This window comes from Sphaerodactylus townsendi, linkage group LG10, assembly GCF_021028975.2.
Source record: "Sphaerodactylus townsendi isolate TG3544 linkage group LG10, MPM_Stown_v2.3, whole genome shotgun sequence".
In the NCBI taxonomy this organism is placed as follows: Eukaryota; Metazoa; Chordata; class Lepidosauria; order Squamata; family Sphaerodactylidae; genus Sphaerodactylus; species Sphaerodactylus townsendi.
Genome location: NC_059434.1, coordinates 6,071,298 through 6,095,768, shown reverse-complemented (window position 1 = coordinate 6,095,768; position 24,471 = coordinate 6,071,298). Strand labels below are relative to the sequence as shown.

At 43.5% G+C, this 24,471-nt stretch overlaps 1 protein-coding gene across 2 annotated transcripts in view; it reads left to right on the top strand.

Annotated features, from left to right (window-relative positions):
* TAPT1 (transmembrane anterior posterior transformation 1) overlaps positions 1–24,262 on the top strand; it is an 82,416-nt gene extending 58,154 nt beyond the window's left edge. For both annotated transcript variants that reach the window (XM_048509388.1, XM_048509389.1), the window contains 10 exons: positions 2,626–2,761; positions 5,065–5,162; positions 5,623–5,692; positions 7,392–7,472; positions 9,069–9,178; positions 13,133–13,192; positions 14,144–14,212; positions 14,865–14,941; positions 19,824–19,987; positions 22,404–24,262. In XM_048509388.1, coding sequence (XP_048365345.1) covers positions 2,626–2,761; positions 5,065–5,162; positions 5,623–5,692; positions 7,392–7,472; positions 9,069–9,178; positions 13,133–13,192; positions 14,144–14,212; positions 14,865–14,941; positions 19,824–19,987; positions 22,404–22,621 — 1,083 coding nt within the window. In that variant the 3' untranslated portion in view covers positions 22,622–24,262. The remainder of the gene's footprint in view (positions 1–2,625; positions 2,762–5,064; positions 5,163–5,622; positions 5,693–7,391; positions 7,473–9,068; positions 9,179–13,132; positions 13,193–14,143; positions 14,213–14,864; positions 14,942–19,823; positions 19,988–22,403) is intronic.
* The last annotated feature ends 209 nt before the right edge of the window (positions 24,263–24,471 follow it).

The window sequence follows — 24,471 nt, the reverse complement described above, 5'->3', positions numbered from 1 at the left end:
CCACCTCACAGGGTGTTTGTTGTGAGGGGGGAAGGGCAAGGAGATTGTAAGCCCCTTTGAGTCTCCTGCAGGAGAGAAAGGGGGGATATAAATCCAAACTCTTCTTCTTCTTCTTCTTCTTGATCATGGTTTCTTCGACCTTCATTCATGTGGTCACTTACGAACACATCTCAAAAGATGCTATTTAAAAAGTGTGCCCCTCTGTGCCTCTAGAGTGCCACACTGGGATGAGTATGAACATTGTCTTTTGTGTGTGGTTGAGGCTGCCTGTAGAGCATGCCAGCAGCTCCTGCCAAAAGCAAGAAGTGATAGAGCCTTGAGCTTCATGACCACATTGTGGGAGATGGCTTGGTTTCCCACTGACACACCAGCAAAATTGGCTGCCACAGCTGCGCATCCATTGAGACCTCCAGTTTTGGAGTCTGTTCCACCTGCCTCCCGTTCTGGACCTCAGTGGTGATATTCTTGCTCCCCATCTGTCAGAATCCCAAAAACACACGCAAACTCTTGTTGAAGAACAGTAGTTTTTAATAGTGTTGGATCTTCCCTGGTCAAAGCCAGTACTGAGAATTGCCCACGCAAAACCCAATAGTTAAAACAACTTGCACCTCCCAGCCTGGGAAAGCGGGCCTAAAAGTTACCATAAGAAAGACAACATGAGATGGTCAGGCAGTGACCTTGGGCACCACCTGGTACCTCATAACATCCTACAGAAACAGTAGAAAGACAGTTAGAAATGCATTTAACCCATTCCTCCACCCCCCTGTGCATTTAGAAAGCAGCAACAGCAATACCCCTAATAACAGGCCTCCTGACACCATCTGCCCTGGTTCTGAGAACTACCTCAAAACCGCCAGTGAAAAAACAAATATCGCAACGACAGTGCGGCCGATGGTTATGGGGAGGGCCTCATGATGAACTTATACACATAAAAGTTAAGGTGACAGCTTTGAAACAAAAGCTAAAGAGAGCATCCATTTGAAAGCACACAGATATTTTTGTGTAATTTAAAAGCATGATTTCAGACTGTTCTGGGGAAACGTGGAGCTACTCAGAAGATTATTCATGATGTCTCATTGAGAAGATGGGTAACGGGGGACACTGCTGAAATACAGCTTACCCTCCTGATGATCTTTCTGTGCAAGACATAGTTGCAAGGTGTTGGAGCTGTGGTAGCAAGCAAACTCAGTTCACATTCAGGACAGTGCTGAGTTCTGGAAGCCCAGGTAGTGTTTCTCACAACCTGAGTGTACAGCTGAGAAATGCCCCTAGAATTTTTTTCCATTATGCAGATCTTCCTCAGCAGACCAGTTGATGTAGAAAAATTCCTTGGATTCATATATAAAGCCATGGGATTAAGTTATAAATAGTTATGTTTGTCATCTTGGTAATATATGTAACGCTACAGTGTCTGATGATGTAGTAATTCAAAACTCCCCTGGAAGTAGGGGTGGGTAGCGTGGTGGCCAAGTTTGCAGATGATACCAAATTATGTAGGGTGGTGAGAACCACAAAGGATTGCGAAGAGCTCCAAGCGGACCTTGATAAATTAGGTGAGTGGGCTAAGAAATGGCAAATGCAGTTCAATGTAGCAAAATGCAAAGTGATGCACATAGGGGCAAAAAATCCAAACTTCACATACAAGCTACAAGGGTCAGTGCTATCAGTCACAGACCAGGAAGGTGATTTGGGCGTCTTAGTTGATAGTTCCATGGGAATGTCAACTCAATGTATGGCAGCTATGAAAAAGGCAAACTCTATGCTGGGGATCATTAGGAAAGGAATTGAGAATAAAACTGCAAAGATTGTCATGCCCTTATATAAAGAAACAGTAGAGATCGCGACAGCACTTGGAGTACTGTGTCCAGTTCTGGTGCCGCATCTCAAAAAAAGGATATTGAGGGAGATGATAGAAAAAAATTTGCAGAGAAAGAGGGCAACAAGGATGATTGAGGGACTGGAACACCTTCCCTATGAGGAGAGGCTGCAGCGTTTGGGACTCTTTAGTTTGGAGAGGAGACGGTTGAGGGGGGATATGATTGAAGTCTATAAAATTATGCATGCCAGGGTGAGAAAATGTTGACAGAGAGAATTTTTCTCTCTTTCTCCTGTCGCAATACTTCAGAACCAGGGGGGCATTCATTGAAAATGCTGGGGGAAGAATTAGGACTAATAAAAGGAAACACTTCTTCACGCAACGTGTGATTGGGTGTTTGGAATATGCTGCCACAGGAGGTGGTGATGGCCACTAACCTGGATAGCTTTAAAAGGGGCTTGGACAGATTTATGGAGGAGAAGTCGATTTATGGCTACCAATCTTGATCCTCCTTGATCTGAGATTGCAAATGCCTTAACAGACCAGGTGATCGGGAGCAACAGCCACAGAAGGCCATTGCTTTCACCTCTTGCATGTGAGCTCCCAAAGGCACCTGGTGGGCCACTGCGAGTAGCAGAGAGCTGGACTAGATGGACTCTGGTCTGATCCAGCTGGCTTGTTAAAAAAAAAAACCTCTAAATACACAGGCCCTTGAATGGGCTGTTCTTGTATCCTTTTGATAGTCGGATGAGTCGTGTGCAAGAAAAGCATAGCTTTGCAAAATTAAAATTCCTTTTCTTTTTTTCTAGGTAGCCGATCGTCTTTTTTCATCTTTTGGGCAAGATATCTTGGATGCTCTTTATTGGACAGCTACAGAACCAAAGGAGAGGAAAAGAGCACACATAGGGGTGATCCCCCACTTTTTCATGGCTGTGCTGTATGTCTGTATCCTTCTGTGTCATAAATGTAGTTACGGTGCCAAGTTAATGTCAGTTCTTTCAAAAAAAAATAGGAGCCTTGATTGTGCTTGTGGGTTTGTGAAACTATTAGCCTAAGAACTGAATTCTTGCTCGTTATGGTTTGACGATCTGCAGAACCTTTTATCTTTTCAGATCTGAAATAAGAACTTTAGTTAATTCCTTTTCTGACATGATTTGAAAGGTAAGTACAGGCCACAGGGCCTGTAAGACAGAGTTGTTCCGCCGGGCCTTTGGAGGGACCAGCCGCTGAAGGTGCTCCCCCCCTCTTTTGGCTCTTTACATCTGGGCCCTTCCTCATCTAATGGGACTCGCCATCCCTCCCTCTTGGGGAGGTTTTTAAATATGAGGTTTTGTGGGACGCCTCTTACTGTTCTTATTGCTGTTTTTAAAGGTTTTAGCAATTATATTTAAAACTGTACTGAGATTTTATGTTGTACACCGCCCGGAGCCTCTTGGGAATAGGGCGGTATAAAAACCTAAATAATTAATAAGTAAGTAAGTGCAAAATCATTTGACCTCCAGTAAGCACACATTTTGGTGACTGGGAAATCCGTATGTTTTCTTGCTTGTATTTAACGTTGGATAATTACTTCGTGGCTTCTGCTATTTCAGTGGCTTGTACCCTGGGAGCTTTCTCATTGTACGCGAATCAGTAAAGATTTTTTGTTCCTGCAAGATCAACAGCTGTGGCAAGTCTCAGACTGCTAGCACTTGGTCACAGTGTGTGCAGCAGTACTTTCGGCTTTTTTTCCTCCAGTCTTCCCACCATGTTAGTTATTATTTTGGGCTGCACAAAGAGGTCTTCTTTCAAACCTAGAATTGGACTGTTTGAAAAAAAAAACCCATTCCTGTGGAAAAAAACCCCATTCCTGTAAAATAGCTACATGTTGTTCTACTTGAAATAGTATTGTGAGGGGGAATGGGTGTGAGGCAGTGTTTCCCAACCTTTTCAACGACACGGTACCCTTGGCCTCACTCTTCATATCTCATGGTACCCCTGCCATCCCCTCCACCTTCCCCTCCCAGTGCCCCTGCTTGCCATCCCCACACTTTCACCTCCAAGGGTGAAGGGAAGCACTGGGGACGGGTTGGGAAGTGGCTGCTGACCTTGCAGCAGGCCCTGCCCCATGGGCCAGCTCCATGTCCTTGCTGGCACTGGTGGGAGACACCACAAAAGTGAGGGGGGCTGGTAGCATTGCCGCGGTACCCCTGGGACATTCTCACGGCACCCCAGAGTACCACGGAACCCTGGTTGAGAATCGCTGGTGTGAGGTCTCGAACATTAAGCCAGTAAACGGACTGTGTTGTTGATCAGTAGCGTTTATTGATAAGCTCAGAGCACCAAAGCTTGGCAAAGCCAGTTCTGGCAAACCTGGCCTTTTGCCATCCCCTTTATCCCAGTTGTCAGTCCCCCTTCATGTTTTTCCAAGAAGTTTGAAAGAAAGAGTTTGCAGAGCTGAGGCGCCCCACGGGCGGAACCAGATAGTGGTAGAGAGCCATCTGGCATCCCGCCCCCACAGAGCAGCGGAAACAACACCGAATCTCATGAGATCAGGGTGCCATAAAGGAAAGCTCAAGGAAAGAATGCCCCAAATGGCAGTGGTAACATAATGCAGACTGATTACATATACCCCGTTTTCCCGAAAATAAGACATCCCCTGAGAATAAGACGTAGTAGAAGTTTTGCTAGCAAAGTTTTTGTTTGGAAGCATGCCCGTCAAACAGAACACCAGAGCATGCAGCTGTGGAGCAGAAAAATAAGACATCCCCTGAAAATAAGACATCGTGCGTATTTGGGAGCAAAAATTAATATAAGACACTGTCTTATTTTCGGGAAAACACGGTATCTTGTAGCAGCATTGATATATCGTTGCAAGCAGTTACATTGAGTTAGGAGTGCATCTCAGTCACCCAGATAGCATCCCCCTAACAATGGGGCGAGGAAAATGCTACATTGCCCTTAACTATCTTGCCAAAATGAAACGAGTTCCAATCCTTGTGATGTAAACATAAGACATGAACAGCTACTTGCGGGTTTTGGTATCTGTTTGGTGATGCAGGTAAACCAGAGGTATCTCACCTACTGTGATGGATTGCTGAATCTTCTCTCAGAAGAACTGGAAACAATGAATTTTAGTGGAATGGAATAACAGGGTGAAATCAGAGCGTGTTTTATATTGTAGGAGACGTTTGAAGATGCAGGAGAATATGTGTGGCAAACTACTTTTTACTTCCTGAATAGCTTTTTTCCTTAACTCCTGAATACAGTCTTGCATGCTATTCTTATAATGGTCCAAGCAACTACACTCAATGTTGCTTTCAACTCCCACAATAAGTCACTTCTTACCATCATGATGTCGAACAATGTAAGTGTTAAGTAAATACTTGCTTCTCAGTTTAATAGGATGTCACTGTGTATGGTTTTGCCTTTCTAAGAAAAAGATATATTCAGGTATTTATACATGTTAAGGAGCCCTGTGGCGCAGAGTGGTAAACTGCAGTACTGCAGTCCAAGCTCTGTTTACAGTCTGAGCTCAATCCCGACAGAAGTTGGGTTCAGATAGCTGGCTCAAGATTTAACCGTCATCCTTCCGAGGACAGTTAAATGAGTACCCAGCTGGCCAGGGGTAAAGTGTAGATGACTGGGGAAGACAATGGCAAACCGCTCTGTAAACACAGTCTGTCTAGTAAACATCGTGATGTGATATCATGATCCGGTGTTTGCACAGGTCTTTACCTAGTTATACATTTTCAAACACAGACTCTTTTAAACATATATTTTTTAAAAAAATGAAGTAAGGAAATGCTGCTTTCTTTCCATTTCAGTTTGTTGAAATAAAAGGAAGTGTTTTCAAGAAATTTGAGAAGAACAATTTGTTTCAGATGTCAAACAGCGGTATGTACATTCATGTGTCTTTCTCGTGCAGTAGTTGCTGTTGATCCATTGTGTCTGATGTAGTCTATGAATTTGAATAGAAACACAGGGCCAGTGATGTAAGTTTGTAAATTCATACGGATCTGAGTAATCAGATCTTTAGGATGGCAAGAGATCTTGTCTCTAGAGGCAAAACCTCCTCCCTCTCTGCTATGCCCCTTCCAGCTTGTGATCTTATTGTGACTTATTGTTCTTCAGTGTTTGGAGTGTTACTCAACATGAGTTAGGCTGAGGGGAAACCGTCTCCCAAAAATGAAAGCCATCTATCAGTATCATAGATGTGTTTAGATTTGATAATTCACTGGACTCACATTAAATGCATTGTGTTGTTAAAAATATCTGAAAGTGTGTTGCAATTCTGATATATTAAACATCTTCTGGGAACCTTGAAGGCAGTCTGTTCTCTTGTTCCCTTTAAACTAGAGGCTGTGGATTGCTGGTTATTTCTCATCCATAAATTACAGCCAAGAGTCATAATGTCATCAATCCATGTCACAATGTAATATTGTAGGACGTGACTCAAACGCATGCCCTTCCCCGAGGAAGAATAAAATCACGTCATTCTAGACAAACAGAGAACAGATGAAGCCAGCTTATTCCCGAGCTCAGCTTGCCAGCCGGTGTTTGAGGAAACCACAGAACAGCTGTTTATCTATTCCTTGTTCTTGCCTAAAGGGAGAATTCATTATAAGTGATACTTATTCCCCAATACAGGTGTTTGCCAACTCAAGCATCCCTGAAGCCTGAGCTTTGTACAGTTAGTGGTGCAGTAGAAATATTTTTCCTGTTTCTTCCTCTGGAAGAAGCAAGCAATGAAATGGCTATTTTTGTGTTATATTGCTGTAGGGTGGAGGATCTCAATACAACATAAAATTATGCTAAAAAGTGATGTATGAAGCTGATGGCCTGGAAATAGGGTTGCCAGCAGGCCTGGAGGAAAATATCCTCCCCCTTTGATATGGCTTAATGTATAGAAATGGGCAGATGAACTTTTCCATGGCCTGGAAGTGAATAATAATATTCCTGGGTAAATAACACCCCATTAACCCTCTGTTAAAAGGACAGGATTTTTTTCCCTTCAGGCCATTGCTAAGCCTGCCTGGAAAAGCCTAAAAATATGAGCAGACATTTTGGACTATTTTGGAAAGTTTTTTTGCAAACACACAGTGTGTAACAGACTTCTCTCTGTGATACACCTCTGAAGACGCCAGCCACAGATGCAGACGAAATGTTAGGAATAAGATCTAACAGACCACGGCCACACAGCCCAGAAAACCCACAACCACCAGTGTAATAAATCTGTTCCAAGTGTTTGAGTGGGAACTGGCAAAGCAGGACCAATATAAGTAGGACTTTGCACCATAAGTTACGAAAATAGAGCCCAGTGGTTCAGCAAGACCTGTTTCTGCATATTTAAAATGTACCCTTTATATTAAACCTGCGGTAGTTTTCTTTTTCTTTTTCAAAGTGAAACAGAAGTTGTTTCATCAGTGGTGAAGGAGATGCTGTCTCTCTTGTCCAACCCTTAATAGTGAAACAACATCTGGGAAACTGGCTGGATGTTAGCTTCTGTCTGTCTGTCTTCCGGGTTTTCAGTATAGCAGGCTGCCAATCAAGTTGATATTTGTGTGCAGAGAGATGATCTGATTATTCTTTTCAGATATCAAGGAGCGATTCACAAACTATGTGCTGTTACTGATCGTTTGTCTAAGAAACATGGAGCAGTTTTCATGGAATCCAGGTAATCTCTGCTGCTGCATTAAAAAACATAGAAATGGAAAGCTTACGGACACGATTGTTTTATATTCACTGCGAGGAGCATACATGCCTTTTGGTTGTATGCATTTTGATGCTGGAACCGTATGGCATACTGACAAATTGAGCTCTGCTCCACTTTGTTTTTCTGAAGCTGCCTGTATCAACACTTGCCCATTAGAGAACACCCAGTCTGCTATATCAGGCTAGCTGCATAAGGTTTTTGCTTTTCTTTGAAATAAAAAAAAAGTTTGTTTGGAGTATGCTAGCAGATGGAGACTCATTCAGTGCTACAGAAGCTGATATTTCAGTGGTAGTATAATTCTGGGGAGTATTCTTGTTTCTAGCATAGTAGCATGGTTCCTTGATGGACTGTTGACCTTGAAGCAACCATGAAAGAACCTGACTTTAGAAAAAAACATTAAGAAAGCATTAATGTGCAGAACTGACAAACAGGAGAGAGGCTCTGTATTTTTCCCCTAGTCCTGCGTAGGAGCGAGAAGGAAGGCTGTAGATCAGAGTGGCCAACTAATGGTGCTCTAGATGTTCATGGACTACAATTCCCATCAACCCCTGCCAGCATGGCCAATTGGAGCATCTCGAGCACCGTAGGTTGGTCACTCCTACTGTAGATCCTGCCTCCATGAGTTCAGGGTGCCAACTGTGTAACAGCATTCTATGTGCCATTTGTACCTTCAGTTTCCGCGACGGTAAAAATCACATGGTCAGACCTTGTTGTGTTTGGAGGTATTTGAGTGGTTCAGGGGCCCCCAACCTTTGTGTGGGTACCTTTAGAATTTTGAAATGGGACGGCGGGCAGAACTACAAAATGGCCAGCAGTGGAGGCGGAACCAGTGCAGGCAGAAGAAGCCCAAGTTCAGGGGACAGGAGAAGTAATTTTTAAAAAATACACTGGGAAAGAGGAGTGAGAGAATAACGCTAACACTATAGCCAAACAACACTATTTTTATCTGCACAGCCAATCAGATGTTCAGTGGCCCCACCCACTTTCTCAAACACTGGGATGCCAGGAAAGGTGTCAGGAGCACCACGGTGCCCATGGTCACCATGTTGGGGGCCCCTGGTCTAGCTCCTGTGTCGATGGGCCTGAAAGATGTGGAGAATGGAAGTGAGATGGCAGGCAAAGTTGCAAACAATGTATTTATGTACATTAATTAAACATCTACACAGAACTTATGTTCTGCAGCATTGGAGAAACAGCTGCTTGAATGTGTTCTTCCTGAACAGTTCATAGGAGCTTCATGTTAGCTTTTTATTAATAATAATATATATTAATATAATTAATAATATAATTAATAATATAATTAAATAATAATTTAACTTATATAGAGTACTTTGCCTCAGAAGACAGTAGAAAGCCATATTTATGGGGACTATCTGGACCCTTTTGATCGCATAAGATTGCTTGTGTGTTGTGGGAAAGTGCAATTGTTTCTTCATGTTTCACTTGTGTATGATCAATATAACATCTGGGATTTTGCTGTGGTGCCAATAGACCTTATGTGCTTTCATCATTATTTTTCTTACCATATTAAGCATGTACATTTTTTTATCTTTACAGACCATCTTTGGGTATTATTTCCAGATGTTTGTATGGTGATTGCATCAGAAATTGCAGTGGACATTGTGAAACATGCCTTTATAACAAAATTCAATGACATTACAGCTGATGTAAGTATATAGCTGAACTTGGTGTTTTTGTCACCCAGTTACAGCTGATTTACAGCGACCCCTGGTGGGGTTTTCGAGGCAAGAAACGTCTGGAGGTGGTTTGCCATAGCCTGCCTCCATGTTACAACCCTGGTGTTCCTTGGAGGTCACCCATCCGAATACTTGCTAGAGTTGTCCCTACATGAGCATAACTCCTGCACAGAGAAAAATCCTGGAAGTCCCACCTGCATAGGTACACACACAGGATGTGTGTAAGGCCAATAGAAGGTGTTCTTGTCCCCAAATCCCTTCGCAGGTAGCCTTTGGCCTTTATACAAGTTACTTCTCAGTTGAAAATAGCTGAATTTATTCATAACAAGTCATACTTTATTTGTGATGAATACTGCTGCTGAAACTGCTGACCCATGTTGAATTCCCCCTCTTTCCCGATAACCTCACATGATGGTGTCATCACGTCAGAGAGAAGCAACCAGTCACATAAGAGAAGCAACCAGTCTCAATGATACGGCTGGCCTCCACGCGGACCAGGGCCTTTACAGTCCTGGCCCCGGCCTGGTGGAACACTCTTCCTCCATCCGTCCAGACCTCTACCTGCAAGGACCTGGGTGAATTCCTCAGGGGCCTCCGTAAGACTGAGATTGGTTGTTCCACAGGGCGCTTTGGAAGTGATAACATCAACCCGGATTGAATATGGTGCCCCCCTTCTGTTCTCGCCTCTGTTTACATCTTTTTATTGATGGAGCCAGCAGTTTTCCCTTTTAGAGAGGGTTTTAAAATAGGTTTTGCTGGACGCCTCGACTTTGATTTTTAAATTTTGTACTAACCGCTGTTTTTAAAGGGGATTAGTAATTTATTTGTACTGGACCTTAATTGTTTAGTTTTGACTGTGTTTAGTTGTATTATGATTTAATTTTGTTGTACACCGCCCAGAGCCCTTCGGGGATAGGGCGGTATATAAAACTAAACAATAAATAAATAATCCCATCCACCTTAGGGGAGGCTGAACAGGAAGCAGACTAGAAGGACCAGGATGTTCTTTCTGGAAACCTTTCTGTGGGCATCTGTCGAATTTTTCTATTGCAGTGTATTGAACAACCAATCATATAATATAAAGTAGGCTAACCTTTCATATCCCATTACTGTGATTCTTTGGGCAGGATGTGCTGTGTAGTCCTCTTCAAAATCTCAAGATGCTTGTATGATTGAGTCGGTATCATTACCACTGTCCGACCTATTTATATGCCTCGACAATGTTCAGATTTCAAGAATAGAGGAAGGGGACCTGCAAAAACCTGTGGGGGTTTCTCATTTTCTCCTCCCTCAATAACCCTCTAGCCCATAGGTGTCAAACTCGTGGCCCTCCAGATGTTATGGACTACAGTTCCCAGCATCCCCTGCCAGCATCATGCTGGCAGGGGATGATGGGAACTGTAGTCCATAACATCTGGAGGGCCGCAAGTTTGACACCTGTGCTCTAGCCTCTTCCCATTTCCTGTGTCCTTTTCTCCTCCCCAGCCAAGCAGCGTCTACCCAGGATAGCTATGGCGTGTTTGCATGGTACGGAACCTAAAAGGACTTAAAGGGGACAATTTACGTTCCCCACATCACCATCTTTCCTTCCTCCTGACAGCCTCCTGTATCCTTTCCCCTTTCCCCACCTCCTTGTTACTGATCCACCAATCTTTTATCTGCCTCTCATCCTAAACTATGTTATTTATTTACCCTATTTATACCCTTCCGTTCTCCACACTAGGATCCAAAGCAGCTTAAATCATTCCCCTCTCCTTGATGTTATCCTCACGACGACTCTGTTAGGCTGAGATTGTGTGACTGGCCCAAAAGTCACCCAGTGAGCTTCTGTGGCTGAGGGGTGATTTGAACTTGGTATCCTCATCTGAAGCTCTAAACACTGTACCACACTGGCTCTTTTGGAGCAGCTACAGGGGAACTGTAGCAAGATGCAGGGCCTGGAGGCGACATGCAAGTCAGGTGATATCAAGTCACCAGTGGTTGCTGTAAGACCTGCCCCTGATGAGCTCTTGACAGGGTCCTGCCATCACCCACTGCCTTTTTCTGAGGGAAACCAAAGCTTGAAGGCTGACAATACTGTTGTGGTTGCCAGCAATGACCACTAAGGGTGTGTCTTAAAACTAGAGGTGGAGTTTAACGCTCTTATTTTTAAGATTTCAGATTTTTCTGTAAACCTGAAACAGTTTTCAGATTTGAAGGAAGGTCCATCTTGCCACTTTGTGGCTCCAGACACCACATTTAAGTAACCGCAACTTGGCCACGTTGAAAATTAGCTATATTGATGTTGATAGACACAAGAGTTAGCATTTTTCTTTCATCCAAAGCATTTGGGGAGGAGGGGGTGATATAGGAAGCAAATTTAGGAAGGGATACTGAGTTTGGCTTTATGTTGAAGTAACAGCACAGTATCGTTATAGGAATACGTTTAATAAATACACGTAAACAATTTCCTTAAAGCTGAGGCATTTAAATACGAGAGTGCATTTAAATAGGCCCTGCTTTTCCACAGAGAGTGCAAAAATTATGAAGACCCAGACTGCTAGATCTGATATGGGAGAAGTCTTATGAGGTTTCTTGTCAACATGCTGCCTGGTTTTGATACACAGACTTTAGGGCAGGGGTGGAGCGGTAGGGCACAATTCCCCCTCCCCCTCCCCATGTAGGTGTGTTTGATTTAAAATAGTATTGCTGGTTTCCAGTGAGAGTTGCAGATGCTGAAGCAGAGTTCAGCTTATGTGCTCTAAGCAGATACATCCTTCTAATCTAAAGCCTTTTGAAATCATGCCCACATAGTGTCCCTGCTTTCCACCCACATGCTCGGTTTTAGTTTTCTTTGAAATAATTAGCATCAATCAAAAGTCATGTTCGTCATCTTGCTTCTAACTACATTGCCTTGGAAGTAAGATTTCGCTGTTTTCAATAAGCCAGCCTCCATCCAGTGTGGTCGGGACGAGCTTGGTAGGGCTTGTTTGAAACACTACTTCAGCAGTGGCGTAGGAGGTTAAGAGCTCGTGTATCTAATCTGGAGGATCCGGGTTTGATTCCCAGCTCTGCCACCTGAGCTGTGGAGGCTTATCTGGGGAATTCAGATTAGCCTGTACACTCCCACACATGCCAGCTGGGTGACCTTGGGCAAGTCACAGCTTCTCGGAACTCTCTCAGCCCCACCTACCTCACAGGGTGTTTGTTGTGAGGGGGGAAGGGCAAGGAGATTGTAAGCCCCTTTGAGTCTCCTGCAGGAGAGAAAGGGAGGATATAAATCCAAACTACTCCTCCTCCTCCTCCTCCTCTTCTTCTTCTTCTACTACTACTACTACTACTTGGGTGTGTTTCTAGCATCTCAACGTGAGTGTGAGGATCATACCTAAGTAGCCCATCTGAATGGAAGGACTGGTCGGTCCAGCTGGTGCCTACTTGAACTGGATTGCAGTTGGAGCAAGAGCTGTTTGTTCAGGCTGCAATCGCTGAACCTCAGTATTTTTAGCTATAACACAGTGTCTTTTCTGGAACTAACACTTTGGCGATTGCCCTAAGGCCCTTGACACACCTATTGGGTCAGGCCAGATTGATTCTGATGCACTCCTGGAACACTTGCCTTGGTAAAAACTGCTTTACGCATGTCAGTGTATGAAACTGTCCCCTCCTTTTTATATGAACCTTATTCGCCATACTGCTCCTGTGTCCAGTAGAACACCTGTAAGGAACTGCATTTAGGATTCTCCCAACTTTACCTTTTTCTCTGCCATATCGTAGCAATGGCAGGCCTAGTCATCAAGAGGCATTGGAAGACCACCAATCAATATGCATTAAGTATACAAATCTAAAAGTGTTTTTGAAGTGGAAAGTTTGTAGTCACAGTCATCCTGTTTTGGGTATAAACTCTGATGATCTCAAAATGACCTCTGTGTGTTGCTGTTTTCTCAGGTCTACAGTGAATACAGAGCTAGCCTTGCATTTGACCTCGTTAGCAGTCGACAGAAAAATGTAAGTGTAGTTTCTTGTGTTGCTCGACATTCAAATCTTGTTTCTCAAAATGATTTATGTGTTTAGAAAACGTTTATGCTGCCTCTCCAGGGAGCCTGTCCCCGGGCAGCCTTCACAATGGAACGTAGTGAAAGAATGGATTGGAGAAATCGTTTAGAAAATTGCTTGAAAAGCTAGACCTTCTAAAGCAAGGAGATAAAGTCACCTCCGCTGTAAATTCTCTGGATGGCCATAGAAAAGCCAGACTCTCTCAGCCTCAGCGGCTTCTTGGGGTTTGTTTCCAGGATAACTGATGTGTTTAAAGAGCTGCATAAAAACTGTGTATTGCTGTTAAAAGTCCAGGCTGTATCTGCACAGCCGACTTCAATTTTGAAGATTTGGCCTTCTGACTAATTCTGAAACCTCAGGTTATGAAACCTCAGCCTACCTTTTGTCTTGCTTCACATGTCAGGTAAATCCGTTCCCTGTTCTTCATAGTGGGCCACCCTCAGCTTATGAATTGTTAACTCCATTCTTGTGTGGTTTAGAAAAGAGCAGTGAGGAGAGTTCAGATGTTTAAAGCTTTAGAGCAGGAAGAGGGTATCAGAGGCGAGTTGTGTCTGACTGCCATGTTCCCTTTTTATGTCATTTTTATGACATTTTGACTCTCCCACTAGATTAATTTAATGAAACGGTGTGAAGTCTCTTTGCAGTTTGCTAGTACAATGTCAGACAGCTTGATCTTCCTTTATAGCTCAGTGACTTTAAATTGCATTAATTTTAATTGGATTCACATGCAAACATATGGATTTTTTGCTAGTTGGCAAGTCTCATTCTGCCGGTTGGAAATGCAGTTTTGTTTTTGCTTGAATGGGTGCCTTCGAAATGGCTGGTACCATTTAGAATACATGGCCAGTCTTAATGGAACTTGTTTTACTTCTTTATTTTTAAAACCCAGTTCTTTCCCCCCAGGCATACACAGACTACAGTGATTCGGTTTCCAGGAGAATGGGCTTTATTCCTCTCCCTTTGGCTGTTTTAGTAAGTCATGTATTTCTTGCCATCTGGCAATGCCATTCAGCAACGGGTAAAAATGTACAGCGAGATGAAATGTTAAATATTTTTCTGAGAGCTTCAGTTGAGGAGAACCTCTGAAGGAAAATTAATGAAGTTTAGATGCCAAACACTTAACCACTTTATGTGTCATACAGTTGAAGTAAAATGGTACATTCTACTGAGCTAGCTTTTAAAATGTTTAAATACCTAAGTATTTTAAAACAGTGCTGGCTTTTAGAGCGTCTGAGCATCAGTTGTAATTGGGTAAAGAGGCTACTTTCCTTGATAAATGGTTAAGGAAGGGGATTACTTCAGAACATTATGCTGAAACAACAGCAAGTTGCTGACAAATACTGGTGCTTGTATAGAGCACAGGTGTCCTGGCCCCAGTGTACAAAGAAGTACAAGGAGGCTGTAGCTTGGACTCTAATCATGACTGAGCCCCACACAGTTTGTACATTGTAAAAGACAGCTCAAGATAGGTTTTAAAAATAATTAAGGCTGTGCAGTGTCACAGGTTATTTTCAGCACAAATATTTTCATTTCTGCTACAGAAAGTTCTCTCTCTTTCTCTGTCAGAGTTCTCTTATTAACTTCTATTCAAACATTCTCCCCCCCCCCCCTTTCTTGTCCCTAGCTCATGCGGGTGGTTACCAGTTCAGTCAAAGTGCAAGGTGTCTTGGCTTGTGCCTGTGTTGTCCTCTTTTACTGTGGGTAAGTGAAAATCTCAAACTGTTGTGAAATCTTCTCTTTTCATTTAGACAACTGGAAGGCTAAAAACATCACTCAAGATCTACAATTTTTAAATGTCAATGGCTGTTTAAGTAACTCCAAGTCTCTTGTCTCACATTCCTTTCTGTGATTTCCTCTTTGACTCTCAGTGCTTTTGGAAAATGGATGGTTTGCTGGTGAAAACAAAGGGGCTGATTTTCAGGTGCTGCCGTAGTACAAACCACCAATTACATCTTTGTTTCAGAGGGTGGCCAGGTTGGTCTGTAGTAGAATTGCAGTCCAGCCCAGTAGCACTTTAGAAACCAACAAGATTTGGGGGGTGTAAGCTTTCAAGAGTCAAAGCTTCCTTCGCCAGATTGTATGACACAAAGGAAACTTTGACTCTCAGAAACTACACCCCCAAAATCTTGGTCGCTAAGGTGCTACTGGACTCCAACCTTGTGTGTGCTCAGTGGTGTGGGTCTGTTTTCTGCCATCATCTATATATATAAAAAGCTAACAGTGACTGTGTTAGTCATGCCCTAATGCCGAAACGGCTGGACGGATCGCCCCCAAATTTTCACATGACGTTCCTCCCTGTTGTGGGCAGGTAATCAGACCTTCAAATCGCCAAAAGTCCATACCTGAACCAGATAAAACGTCTTTTTCCTGGTGCTCCAGGCCATGAAGCTGGCTGTGTTTAACTGTCACCCTTAGAATGTTTGTGCAGCATGTCTGTGGCCTGAGGGGTTGGTATGCCCTTAGAACGTTTGCGCAGATGGGCAGAGATGAGCAGTGAAAACATTTAGAAAATAAGAGGTAATACTTCGTTAGGTATCAATACGGTGGAAGTGAAAACACATACACACTTTGCTGTGTGGCGAAGAGGACGTCAGGTGGGGATCCTCCTCACACGCAGCGGAAGTAGCTCTTCACTCCTCTGTGCCTCACCCACTGCTACCACACAACACACACATACTCCTCATACACATCCCTGCTCATCCCTCCACCACACCTCACTCTGCCCTCCCTCACATCCAACCACCACTTACCCACTTCCTCACCCATATTACCGCCACAGCTCTCTTTGGCACCTAAAAGTGAGCTGGAGTTTGCCTTTTTCTTCTAAGAAAATCCGCCGGGTGGGGCCGAATCCAACACTACTGGCTCCGCTTCTTTTTGCACATGGCCCTTTACAAACCCAGGGAGCTGGCCTCGATCTGAGCACCTCACCACCTCTGCCTCCACTGCCTGACTGGGATAAGCACTCCTTGCTTCCCCAGTTCAACCGCGCCCTTACCCAAGCCAGGACTGTAATGCAAGTGGCAACCAGCGTAACCTCATGGACTCCAGCGGGATTACACCACTCTGGACAGAATTCCGTTTATTGGAATGGAAAGGGTTATCTTATACTAAAAAAAACAGGACACCGCCATATAAGGATGTGAATTGAAAAGGGAAAGAGGGATTCCATTTGACCACCCCAAAAGGCTATGCTGCGGATCATTGGACCTGCATGGACATCTGTGTGGGTTGCGGACAGTGATGAGAAGGACAATTGCCACAGCAACGCGTGGCCAGGCCCCGCTAGTCTTGAATAAAAAATGTGCCGTCAACTTGGACCTGATGTGTGGTTCCCCTGGGGTTTTCAAGGCAGGAGACATTCAGAGGTGGTTTGCCGTTGGCTTTGTCTGCACAGCAACCCCAGTCTTCCTTGGTGGTCTCCCATCCAAGTATGGATGGACCCTGACCGACCTTGATTAGCCTCCCCAGTTTTGATAAGCTTAAGGTAACATGATTTGAATAAAATCACAAGTTTTCTTTATGGCCTAAGCCAGTGGTGGCAAACCTATGGCACTCCAGATGTTCATGGACTACAATTCCCATCGGCCCCTGCCAGCATGGCCAATTGGTAGGGGCTGATGGGAATTGTAGTCCATGAACATCTGGAGTGCCATAGGTTCGCCACCACAGGCCTAAGCCAATTAAACAAAGCTGACCTGATGACATATTTTAAATATCTAGACAACCCTGACTTTAGAAGAATGTATCTGTTGATAAGATGAGATATATTTCCTACAGCAGTCCTTCATGGAAAATGTAAAGGAATTTCTCCCAATAGAATGTATTTGCTTGTGTGGTGAAGGGTCATTGAGACATTAGAGTGTGGGTTTTTTGTCTGTAAAAATCACGGTGGGGTAAGAGATCGTCTTATTACTCCTATTATGTCCTGCTTCCCAGGAAGAGAAAGTAAGATTATCCTTTTTGATTATGTTAAATGGCACAAATCAGGAGATAACTTACAATGTAGCTAAATTTGGATGGATATTGAGCAGAATTAGGGAAACATTGGTTTCAGTGACTTATAGATAGGTAAATCCATTATAATCTGTGCCAGTTGGTTATATTTTAAATTTATTACTTATGATATAAATGTTTGTATAAATGGTATCAATTTTTATACCTGTATTGTCGAAGGCTTTCACGGCCGGAATCACTGGGGTGCTGTGTGGTTTCCGGGCTGTATGGCCGTGTTCTAGCAGCATTCTCTCCTGACGTTTCGCCTGCATCTGTGGCTGGCATCTTCAGAGGATCTGAAACGTCAGGAGAGAATGCTGCTAGGAAGCTACCGAACCATACAGCCCGGAAACCACACAGGCACCCTAACACTTTTTTATGTCCTATTTTTATATGCTTCTTTTCGATTTCTTAAGCATCACTTAAATTGATATGTTATGTTCTGGTCAAGGACCATTCAAGGACCATACAAATCAATAACCAGTGATGAGCTCAAGCTAAGCTGGGCTGTTCGGGCTGCTTCCTGGAGTCTTGATCTTGTGTGGCATTTAAAAAACCAGCCATTCTTGCAGTGGCATGAAATGAAGCTGTATCTAGTTCTGCAACCTGATTTCAGAAACTGCCTAATTAGTAACTCCACAGGCCAAATGACTCAGGTCCTAAATCTGTGGGAGTGCTGTGTCATTTCCATAGACATCTTTTTCAAAAAAGGATTCCTATCAGGTTTTTTTTCTTCATAAGGAAGGTTCACTTTTTTCTAGAACTCGGGCAAAATGCCAAAATGTATTTCTCCTACTTACGACTAAAGAAGAGTTGATTTTTCTCTACCTTTAAGGAGTCTCAAAGTGACTTACAAACTCCTCTCCTCACAACAGACACCCTGTGAGATACGTGGGGTTGAGAGAGTTTGAAAAGAACTGTGACTGGCCCAAGGTCACCCAGCAGGCTTCATATGTAGGAGCAGGGAACCAAGTCCAGTTCGCCAGATAAAAGTCCGCAGCTGATGTGGAGGGGTGGGGAATCAAACCAGGTCCTTCAGATTGGAGTGCGCTGCCCTTAACCACTACACCAGTGGTGGCGAACCTGTGGCACGGGTGCCAGAGGAGGCATTCAGAGCTCTCTCTGTGGGCATACGTGCACAGAGTTCGTCATGTAGGGGGAGCGGAAAATCACGCACACACACACACACATCCACACGCACACATATCGAGGCTGACCTTGCTTCTGAGTAAACCCTCAAAGCGTTGCAAGGTGTTAAGAAGGAGAAGAGGAGTTTGGATTTATATCCCCCCTTTCTCTCTTGCAGGAGACTCAAAGGGGCTTACAATCTCCTTTCCCTTCCCCCCTCACAACAAACACCCTGTGAGGTAGGTGGGGCTGAGAGAGCTCCGAGAAGCTGTGACTAGCCCAAGGTCACCCAGCTGGCGTGTGTGGGAGTGTACAGGCTAATCTGAATTCCCCAGATAAGCCTCCACAGCTCAGGTGGCAGAGCTGGGAATCAAACCCGGTTCCTCCAGATTAGATACACGAGCTCTTAACCTCCCACGCCACTGCTGCTCCTTAAGAGCAAGTTGCTTCACCAAGCTTACTTGTGAGTAACGCACGCCTCGGAGCAAACCGTTTTTTCTAAACTAAAACCTCAGTATTCAGGTTAAATTGCCATGTTGGCACTTTGCGATAAATAAGTGGGTTTTGGGTTGCAATTTGGGCACTCGCTCTCGAAAAGGTTCACCATCACTGCACTACAGCATGCCGGCTCTCTTGGTTGTGGCCTAAATCCTGCTGAACCTGTGTGTGGTTCAGTTCCACTGAGGGCCACGAGACTTAATGCTCACTGTAACTTCACTTGTTTCAGTGGGACTGAAGTGGCAGTCTTACACACCCTTGGAAGTTAATCCCCTCATATTCTGTGGTTTTCTTTTAAGCAAGCATTTATAAGATTGAACTATTAGTTGTGCCTGAATTCAGTTGTACTGGCGCTGTAAAGTTATTTGAAGAGCCAAATTAGACTTTGCACAGCAGATCTGGATTCAGGATTTCCCGAAGTACTAATTTGGAGAGGGGGCTCTTTTAGTGCTAGTTGGTCCCACATGGATGCTGTAAAGATTGGGGAAAGGAGTGATTTCGACTGGAGCCAGTGCCGTGCATAGGAAGAGTATAACTCCCACCCACCCACCCCGGAATTCCTTCCCTGATTTTCAGAGCAGCAGTGAGCACACGGTAATTAGTTAATGAAATAACGTTGCAGGTGGTGTTCACAAATCTCGCATCTAGTTTGACCCTAAATATATAGCTTATTAAATTGTAACAGTCTGGATATAAAAGTATTATGAAAATGCAGCGATTCAGTCACCTCTTTCCCAGGTTTTCAGTTGACTTGGCTAGTTGCCGATGCAGCGGTAGACCCCGGATAGTTTGGCCTTGGGCTTTTTGACTGGTTCTTTTGGAGTTAAGCATTGATAGCCGATGGTCACATTCTTGAGTTACAAGTAGAGCTCTTGAGGGATCTGACTTGGCGGGATAAAAACTGAGCTGCTCGTTGTCATCCAAGAAATGGAATCGGCTGAGGAGGACTTCTTTTTTTCAGGTTAATTTCGCTCAAAGTCCTTAACAGCATTGTGCTGTTGGGAAAGTCATGCCAGTACGTCAAAGAAGCCAACATGGAGGAGAAGTTGTTCAACCCCCCTCCGGCCAGCACCCCCGGCAAACCCAGTCTGGGCAAACAGCAAAGCAAGTACAAGTCGACTCAAGGTGAAGGGAACCATCTGGTTTATGTTCTGCTCCTTGGTCTGCCGTGCTCTTTTTGGAAGCGTCCTCTAGCAGTTGTGTTTCAACTCCAGAGATGAGACTGTGTCAAGCTTAAGCTGATGAATCTCTGTATTCTCTCTACCTAACCTCATTGCACGGTGTAATTCTGCAATCGTGCACCTGCATGTTTAGGTGATAGATGTGGTTTAATAGTAACTCAGAAGTCTGCCACCTGTGATTCTAGAACCAGATGTGGCTCAGTATGGAACCAAATAAATGAAGGCTAAATTTGAAGATACAGTGGAGGACTAAGTGGCATGCTAGTATAACCAGAATGTAAGGGGAGGGATGGATGGATTCAGGTACTTTTTCTGTCCTCAATTATGGACTCCCATGCGCCACACACACATATGTAACAGAAAACTAAAATATTGAAGCCCAAGGTAATAACAAATCTACCACCAGCAAACTAGCACAGAGAGAGGAGAAGTGGGGGAGCGGCTCTGCCCTTGATGGCAGCCATCTCTTTTCCCTGTGCAGCAGGCAGCCGCTCCCCAGAAATGACAGGCAAAGGTTTGGATGGGAATAAAGCACCTCTTGCAGATGCTTTACAAAAAGGAAAATGGTGCAGGGAAACAGCTGCCTGTAATCTAAACATGGAGCATGTACCCAATGAGTGGAAACAAAATGTGTTCCTTGTCCTAATAAAGGACTCACAACAGTCACGGTTTGGGCTGCAGACACTTTATGGATAAACAAACAGTGAATCCCTGCTGAGAGAGCAGAAAAGCTGCCCCCTCACAGTTATGGACAGACGTTGGCCTTTGGCTCCTTGTCTCCCCAGCATCTGCTTCCTTTCTCTTTCTCCTTGCTGGGTTCCCCATTTCCTTGCATCCTTCCTCCTCCCTCTGCTCTTTCCTGGCAAGCCATGCAAAATTCGTCTAAGCAAAACCACACACAGCTGTAGAAGGGACGAGCGACCAGAAATCTGTCCCCACTGGCTATGGAATAATCGGCATGTCCCTGGGGCCACGGGGCTTTTCCCAGTCTCTGTTCTCTCTGCTCCTCACCATCAACTACCATTTATTATTTGACTGTATTAATTTGGTTAGCTGTCAGACTTTAAAATCCGGGGCTGCCACTGCTTCCTCACGTAATCTCTGAGAGGGGGCCAGGGGCTGCCACCAGCTGGTTTATCCAAAATGTTTCTGAAAACTTAAAATAATTTGCCTGCTGAAAAAGCTGCCATTGTACTTGTGAGCTTTCAGTCATGTATCAGAACTAACTGTTAGATATAACCTGCTGTAGTTTATCTCATTGCTAAGCTGTGGTCATTGCACAAGGAAGTGTTAATACCAACAATGACTAAAGTACAATATTCACAAAATAACATAATCAGGAATGATTCCATGAGTCCATAAGGTTCTCCCTCTATAAATATTTCACTCACAGTCCAATGGGAAACATGGAAAAGGCACCGGTTCAAGAAACAGCAACCTGCCGCCAAATTGTACAAGTTCAAAAGAGCAGCAAGGTTCAAAGAAGCAGCAGCAGCACTGAAGTGTGTTTTCGCTAATCTTCTTCAGTGCATGTGCGTTCTCTTCAGTGCATATGTATAGTATTAGTACTTATTTCCATCATTCAAAAATTGTTATATGCTACCAAAGTATGTTGCAAATCATTCACTAGGTGTTCTTTCTAGGATTCTTAGTAACGTTATTTTTGAATGATGGAAATAAGTACTAATACTATACATATGCACTGAAGAGGACGCACATGCACTGGAAGAAGATTAGCCAAAGCGCTTACTTCAAAATGCTGCTGCCGCTGCTAGCTGCTTCTTTACGAACGCAACTTGCTGCTAACTTTTTTTTGAAGACTTTGTACAATTTGGCGGACGGGTTGCTGTTTCTTGAACCGGTGCCTTTTCCATGTTTTCCACTGGACTGTGAATGAAATATTTATAGAGGGAGAACCTTATGGACTCATGGAATCATTCCTGATTATGTTATTTTGTGAATATTGTATATATGCACTTTAGTCATTGTTGGTATTAACACTTCCTTGTGCAATTCCTGTTGTGTGGCAAGTTTGTTGGGGTTTGGCCAGCCTTGTTCCTTGTTTCTTGTTTAGTCTTGCTCTCATTCCTCCTTTCCATAAGCTGTGGTCATTGCCAAGGTTGGTGGAAAGGTATGGTTTTTATCATTTGAACGCAAAGGTATCCAAGGGTTCTTACATGGCAGCGGCCTTCAATAGGTAAGACAACCATCAGCAAAAAAAAAAAACATGTTAAAAGCCTCATAACCAGGCAGTGTAGTGACCAAAACGTATTTTTTCAGTAAGGATCATGTCTGGAACTGCCATAAATATCCTGCCTGCCATGTCCTAATTTCTGTTTTTTATGCATGGATTTTTACAGAGGAGAACTTGTCAGTGTCAGTGACCAGCCAGCCCGTTCACCAAAAGGAAAACGCTGCCCCCCAGCTGGTGACGAGCAACTCCGATCAGTTCCTGACGACTCCTGACGGAGATGAGAAAGACGTTTCCCTGGACAATTCAGAGCTAAAACACAGATCTGCAAAGAAAGATTTGTTGGAGATCGACCGGTTCACAATTTGTGGCAACAGAATTGACTGAACTTTTGTAAATAGATGTGCTGAGGATACTGAGCTGTTTGGGACAGCAGATGCTACCGGGATGGAGGGACACCTGCCAAACAGGCACTTAAAATATTTATTTAAAAAATTAAATTATTAATGGCAACCCTATTATGATGAATAACGTGGTTTGAATACTGGTCAGGTTTCAGCTTTTTAGCTTGGATTTTTGGGGAAATGCGATGAGTGTGGAGAGCTCTTCGGCTTGGCAGAGCTGCAGCCTAGCTGTCTTGGAAATAACGTGTGGAAAAAAAATCTAAATTCATTTATGCTCTTTGAACTGTGCTTCCAGAATGTATCACTTTTTGCCAAGATCCCTTCATCAGAAGGTCATCTTTGGAAATGCACCTGCATCTTTACCGAGAAGCACTTCTTTCTACTGGCTTTCATAAGCAGCTCCAATATCTTCACCTGCCATAAACCTTTTTTCAGACTTTCCTTAGAATATACAATCAAGATATTGCCACCAGAAGATGGTTCAAGGTGCAATTCAAATAATCCAAATAAATGATCCTTAAATGAAAGGTTTAATGAATTTGATCTGAAAAATTGAGTAATATGCCCATTAACTGGGCAAATGGAGCTTTTCCCCCCCTTTCTCTGCAATTTGCATTGTATTTTAAAAGTGAAAAAATTAAATGGCTTTATAAAATGTGAACACATCCATACTTGAGGGTGGAAGAATCAAGATGCAGGATTCCAGTTGGCACATAAACGTTTTACTTGCCGCTGTGAACCATTGTATCAAAGAAACACTGTGTGTATTTTGTGTATCAAGAATCAGCTTAAAATGAACATTTTTGTTCTGTCTTGGCCTGGACAATTGCACATGGCTAAAAACAGGAAGCCTGAAGTGAAGGTGAGGGGAATAGAATGGGTTTTAAAGAAACTTTTAAGTAGAATGAATGTAGCTGTATTATGAAGTGTTTGGGTTTTGAAGTACGCAGCAGTTTTTATTTGGGGATATATTTGGAAGAATGGGAGAGAGGTGCTCTAAAAGAGCCGAAAATAAATATTTGACATTTTAGCGGAGTGCGAGACAGGGTGCCATAGTCTCAGGCACTTTGACATTTGTGTAACCATGACTTTTAAAATGCTGAATGATTTCCAGACCTTTGTCAGTTCAGTAGCAATCTCAGAGTGGCCAAGCGAAAAGAGGAAAAATATTAAAGTTTATAATTCTGAGTCCATGTTTATTTTTCAGAAGTCACCCATTACCGTTACTGAGCCGAGTGTACAGAAATGACATCTTGATCAGGCAGTCTTTGAAAATGAAAGTTAGGGGGGGTGGTCTCCAGTCTGAGAAGCGTGCTTCGTCCCTTTTCTCTGCATCTTTCTCCCTTCAGTTGGAGAAATGGCCAAAGTCAGAAACATTAAGGGAATAGGAGCTTCAAATGCCGGCAGGGAGACTCTTAAACTGGATGTGTTTTATTTTGATGAATTTGGCTCATTGAAATTGAATTCAAAATATTTGTGAATATTTTTTTGTTTAACTGTTACTCAAAGGAAATTTGGAATGATTTTTTCCCTGTTAAACGATAATTCTGTACCAATTTTATAAGTGCATCTTGTGTGACACAATAAAAATTCAATTTTGTAACCTTTGTTTAAAAAACAAAAATCCTAAGGCTCTGCATCTTTTCATGGAATGCAACTGAATACTCCTCGGATCCAAACCCGTTTGTACATAAGAAGAAGCTAGTTCCAATGCAGCACAGGGGAGGGGTGGCATTTGCCTCTTGCAGCTGCCACTAGAGGGCGCAACCCCATCAACTCTGATGGGGTTGAAGGACATCTTGATTGGGTGATTCCTACCCCTTTTCTCAGGGA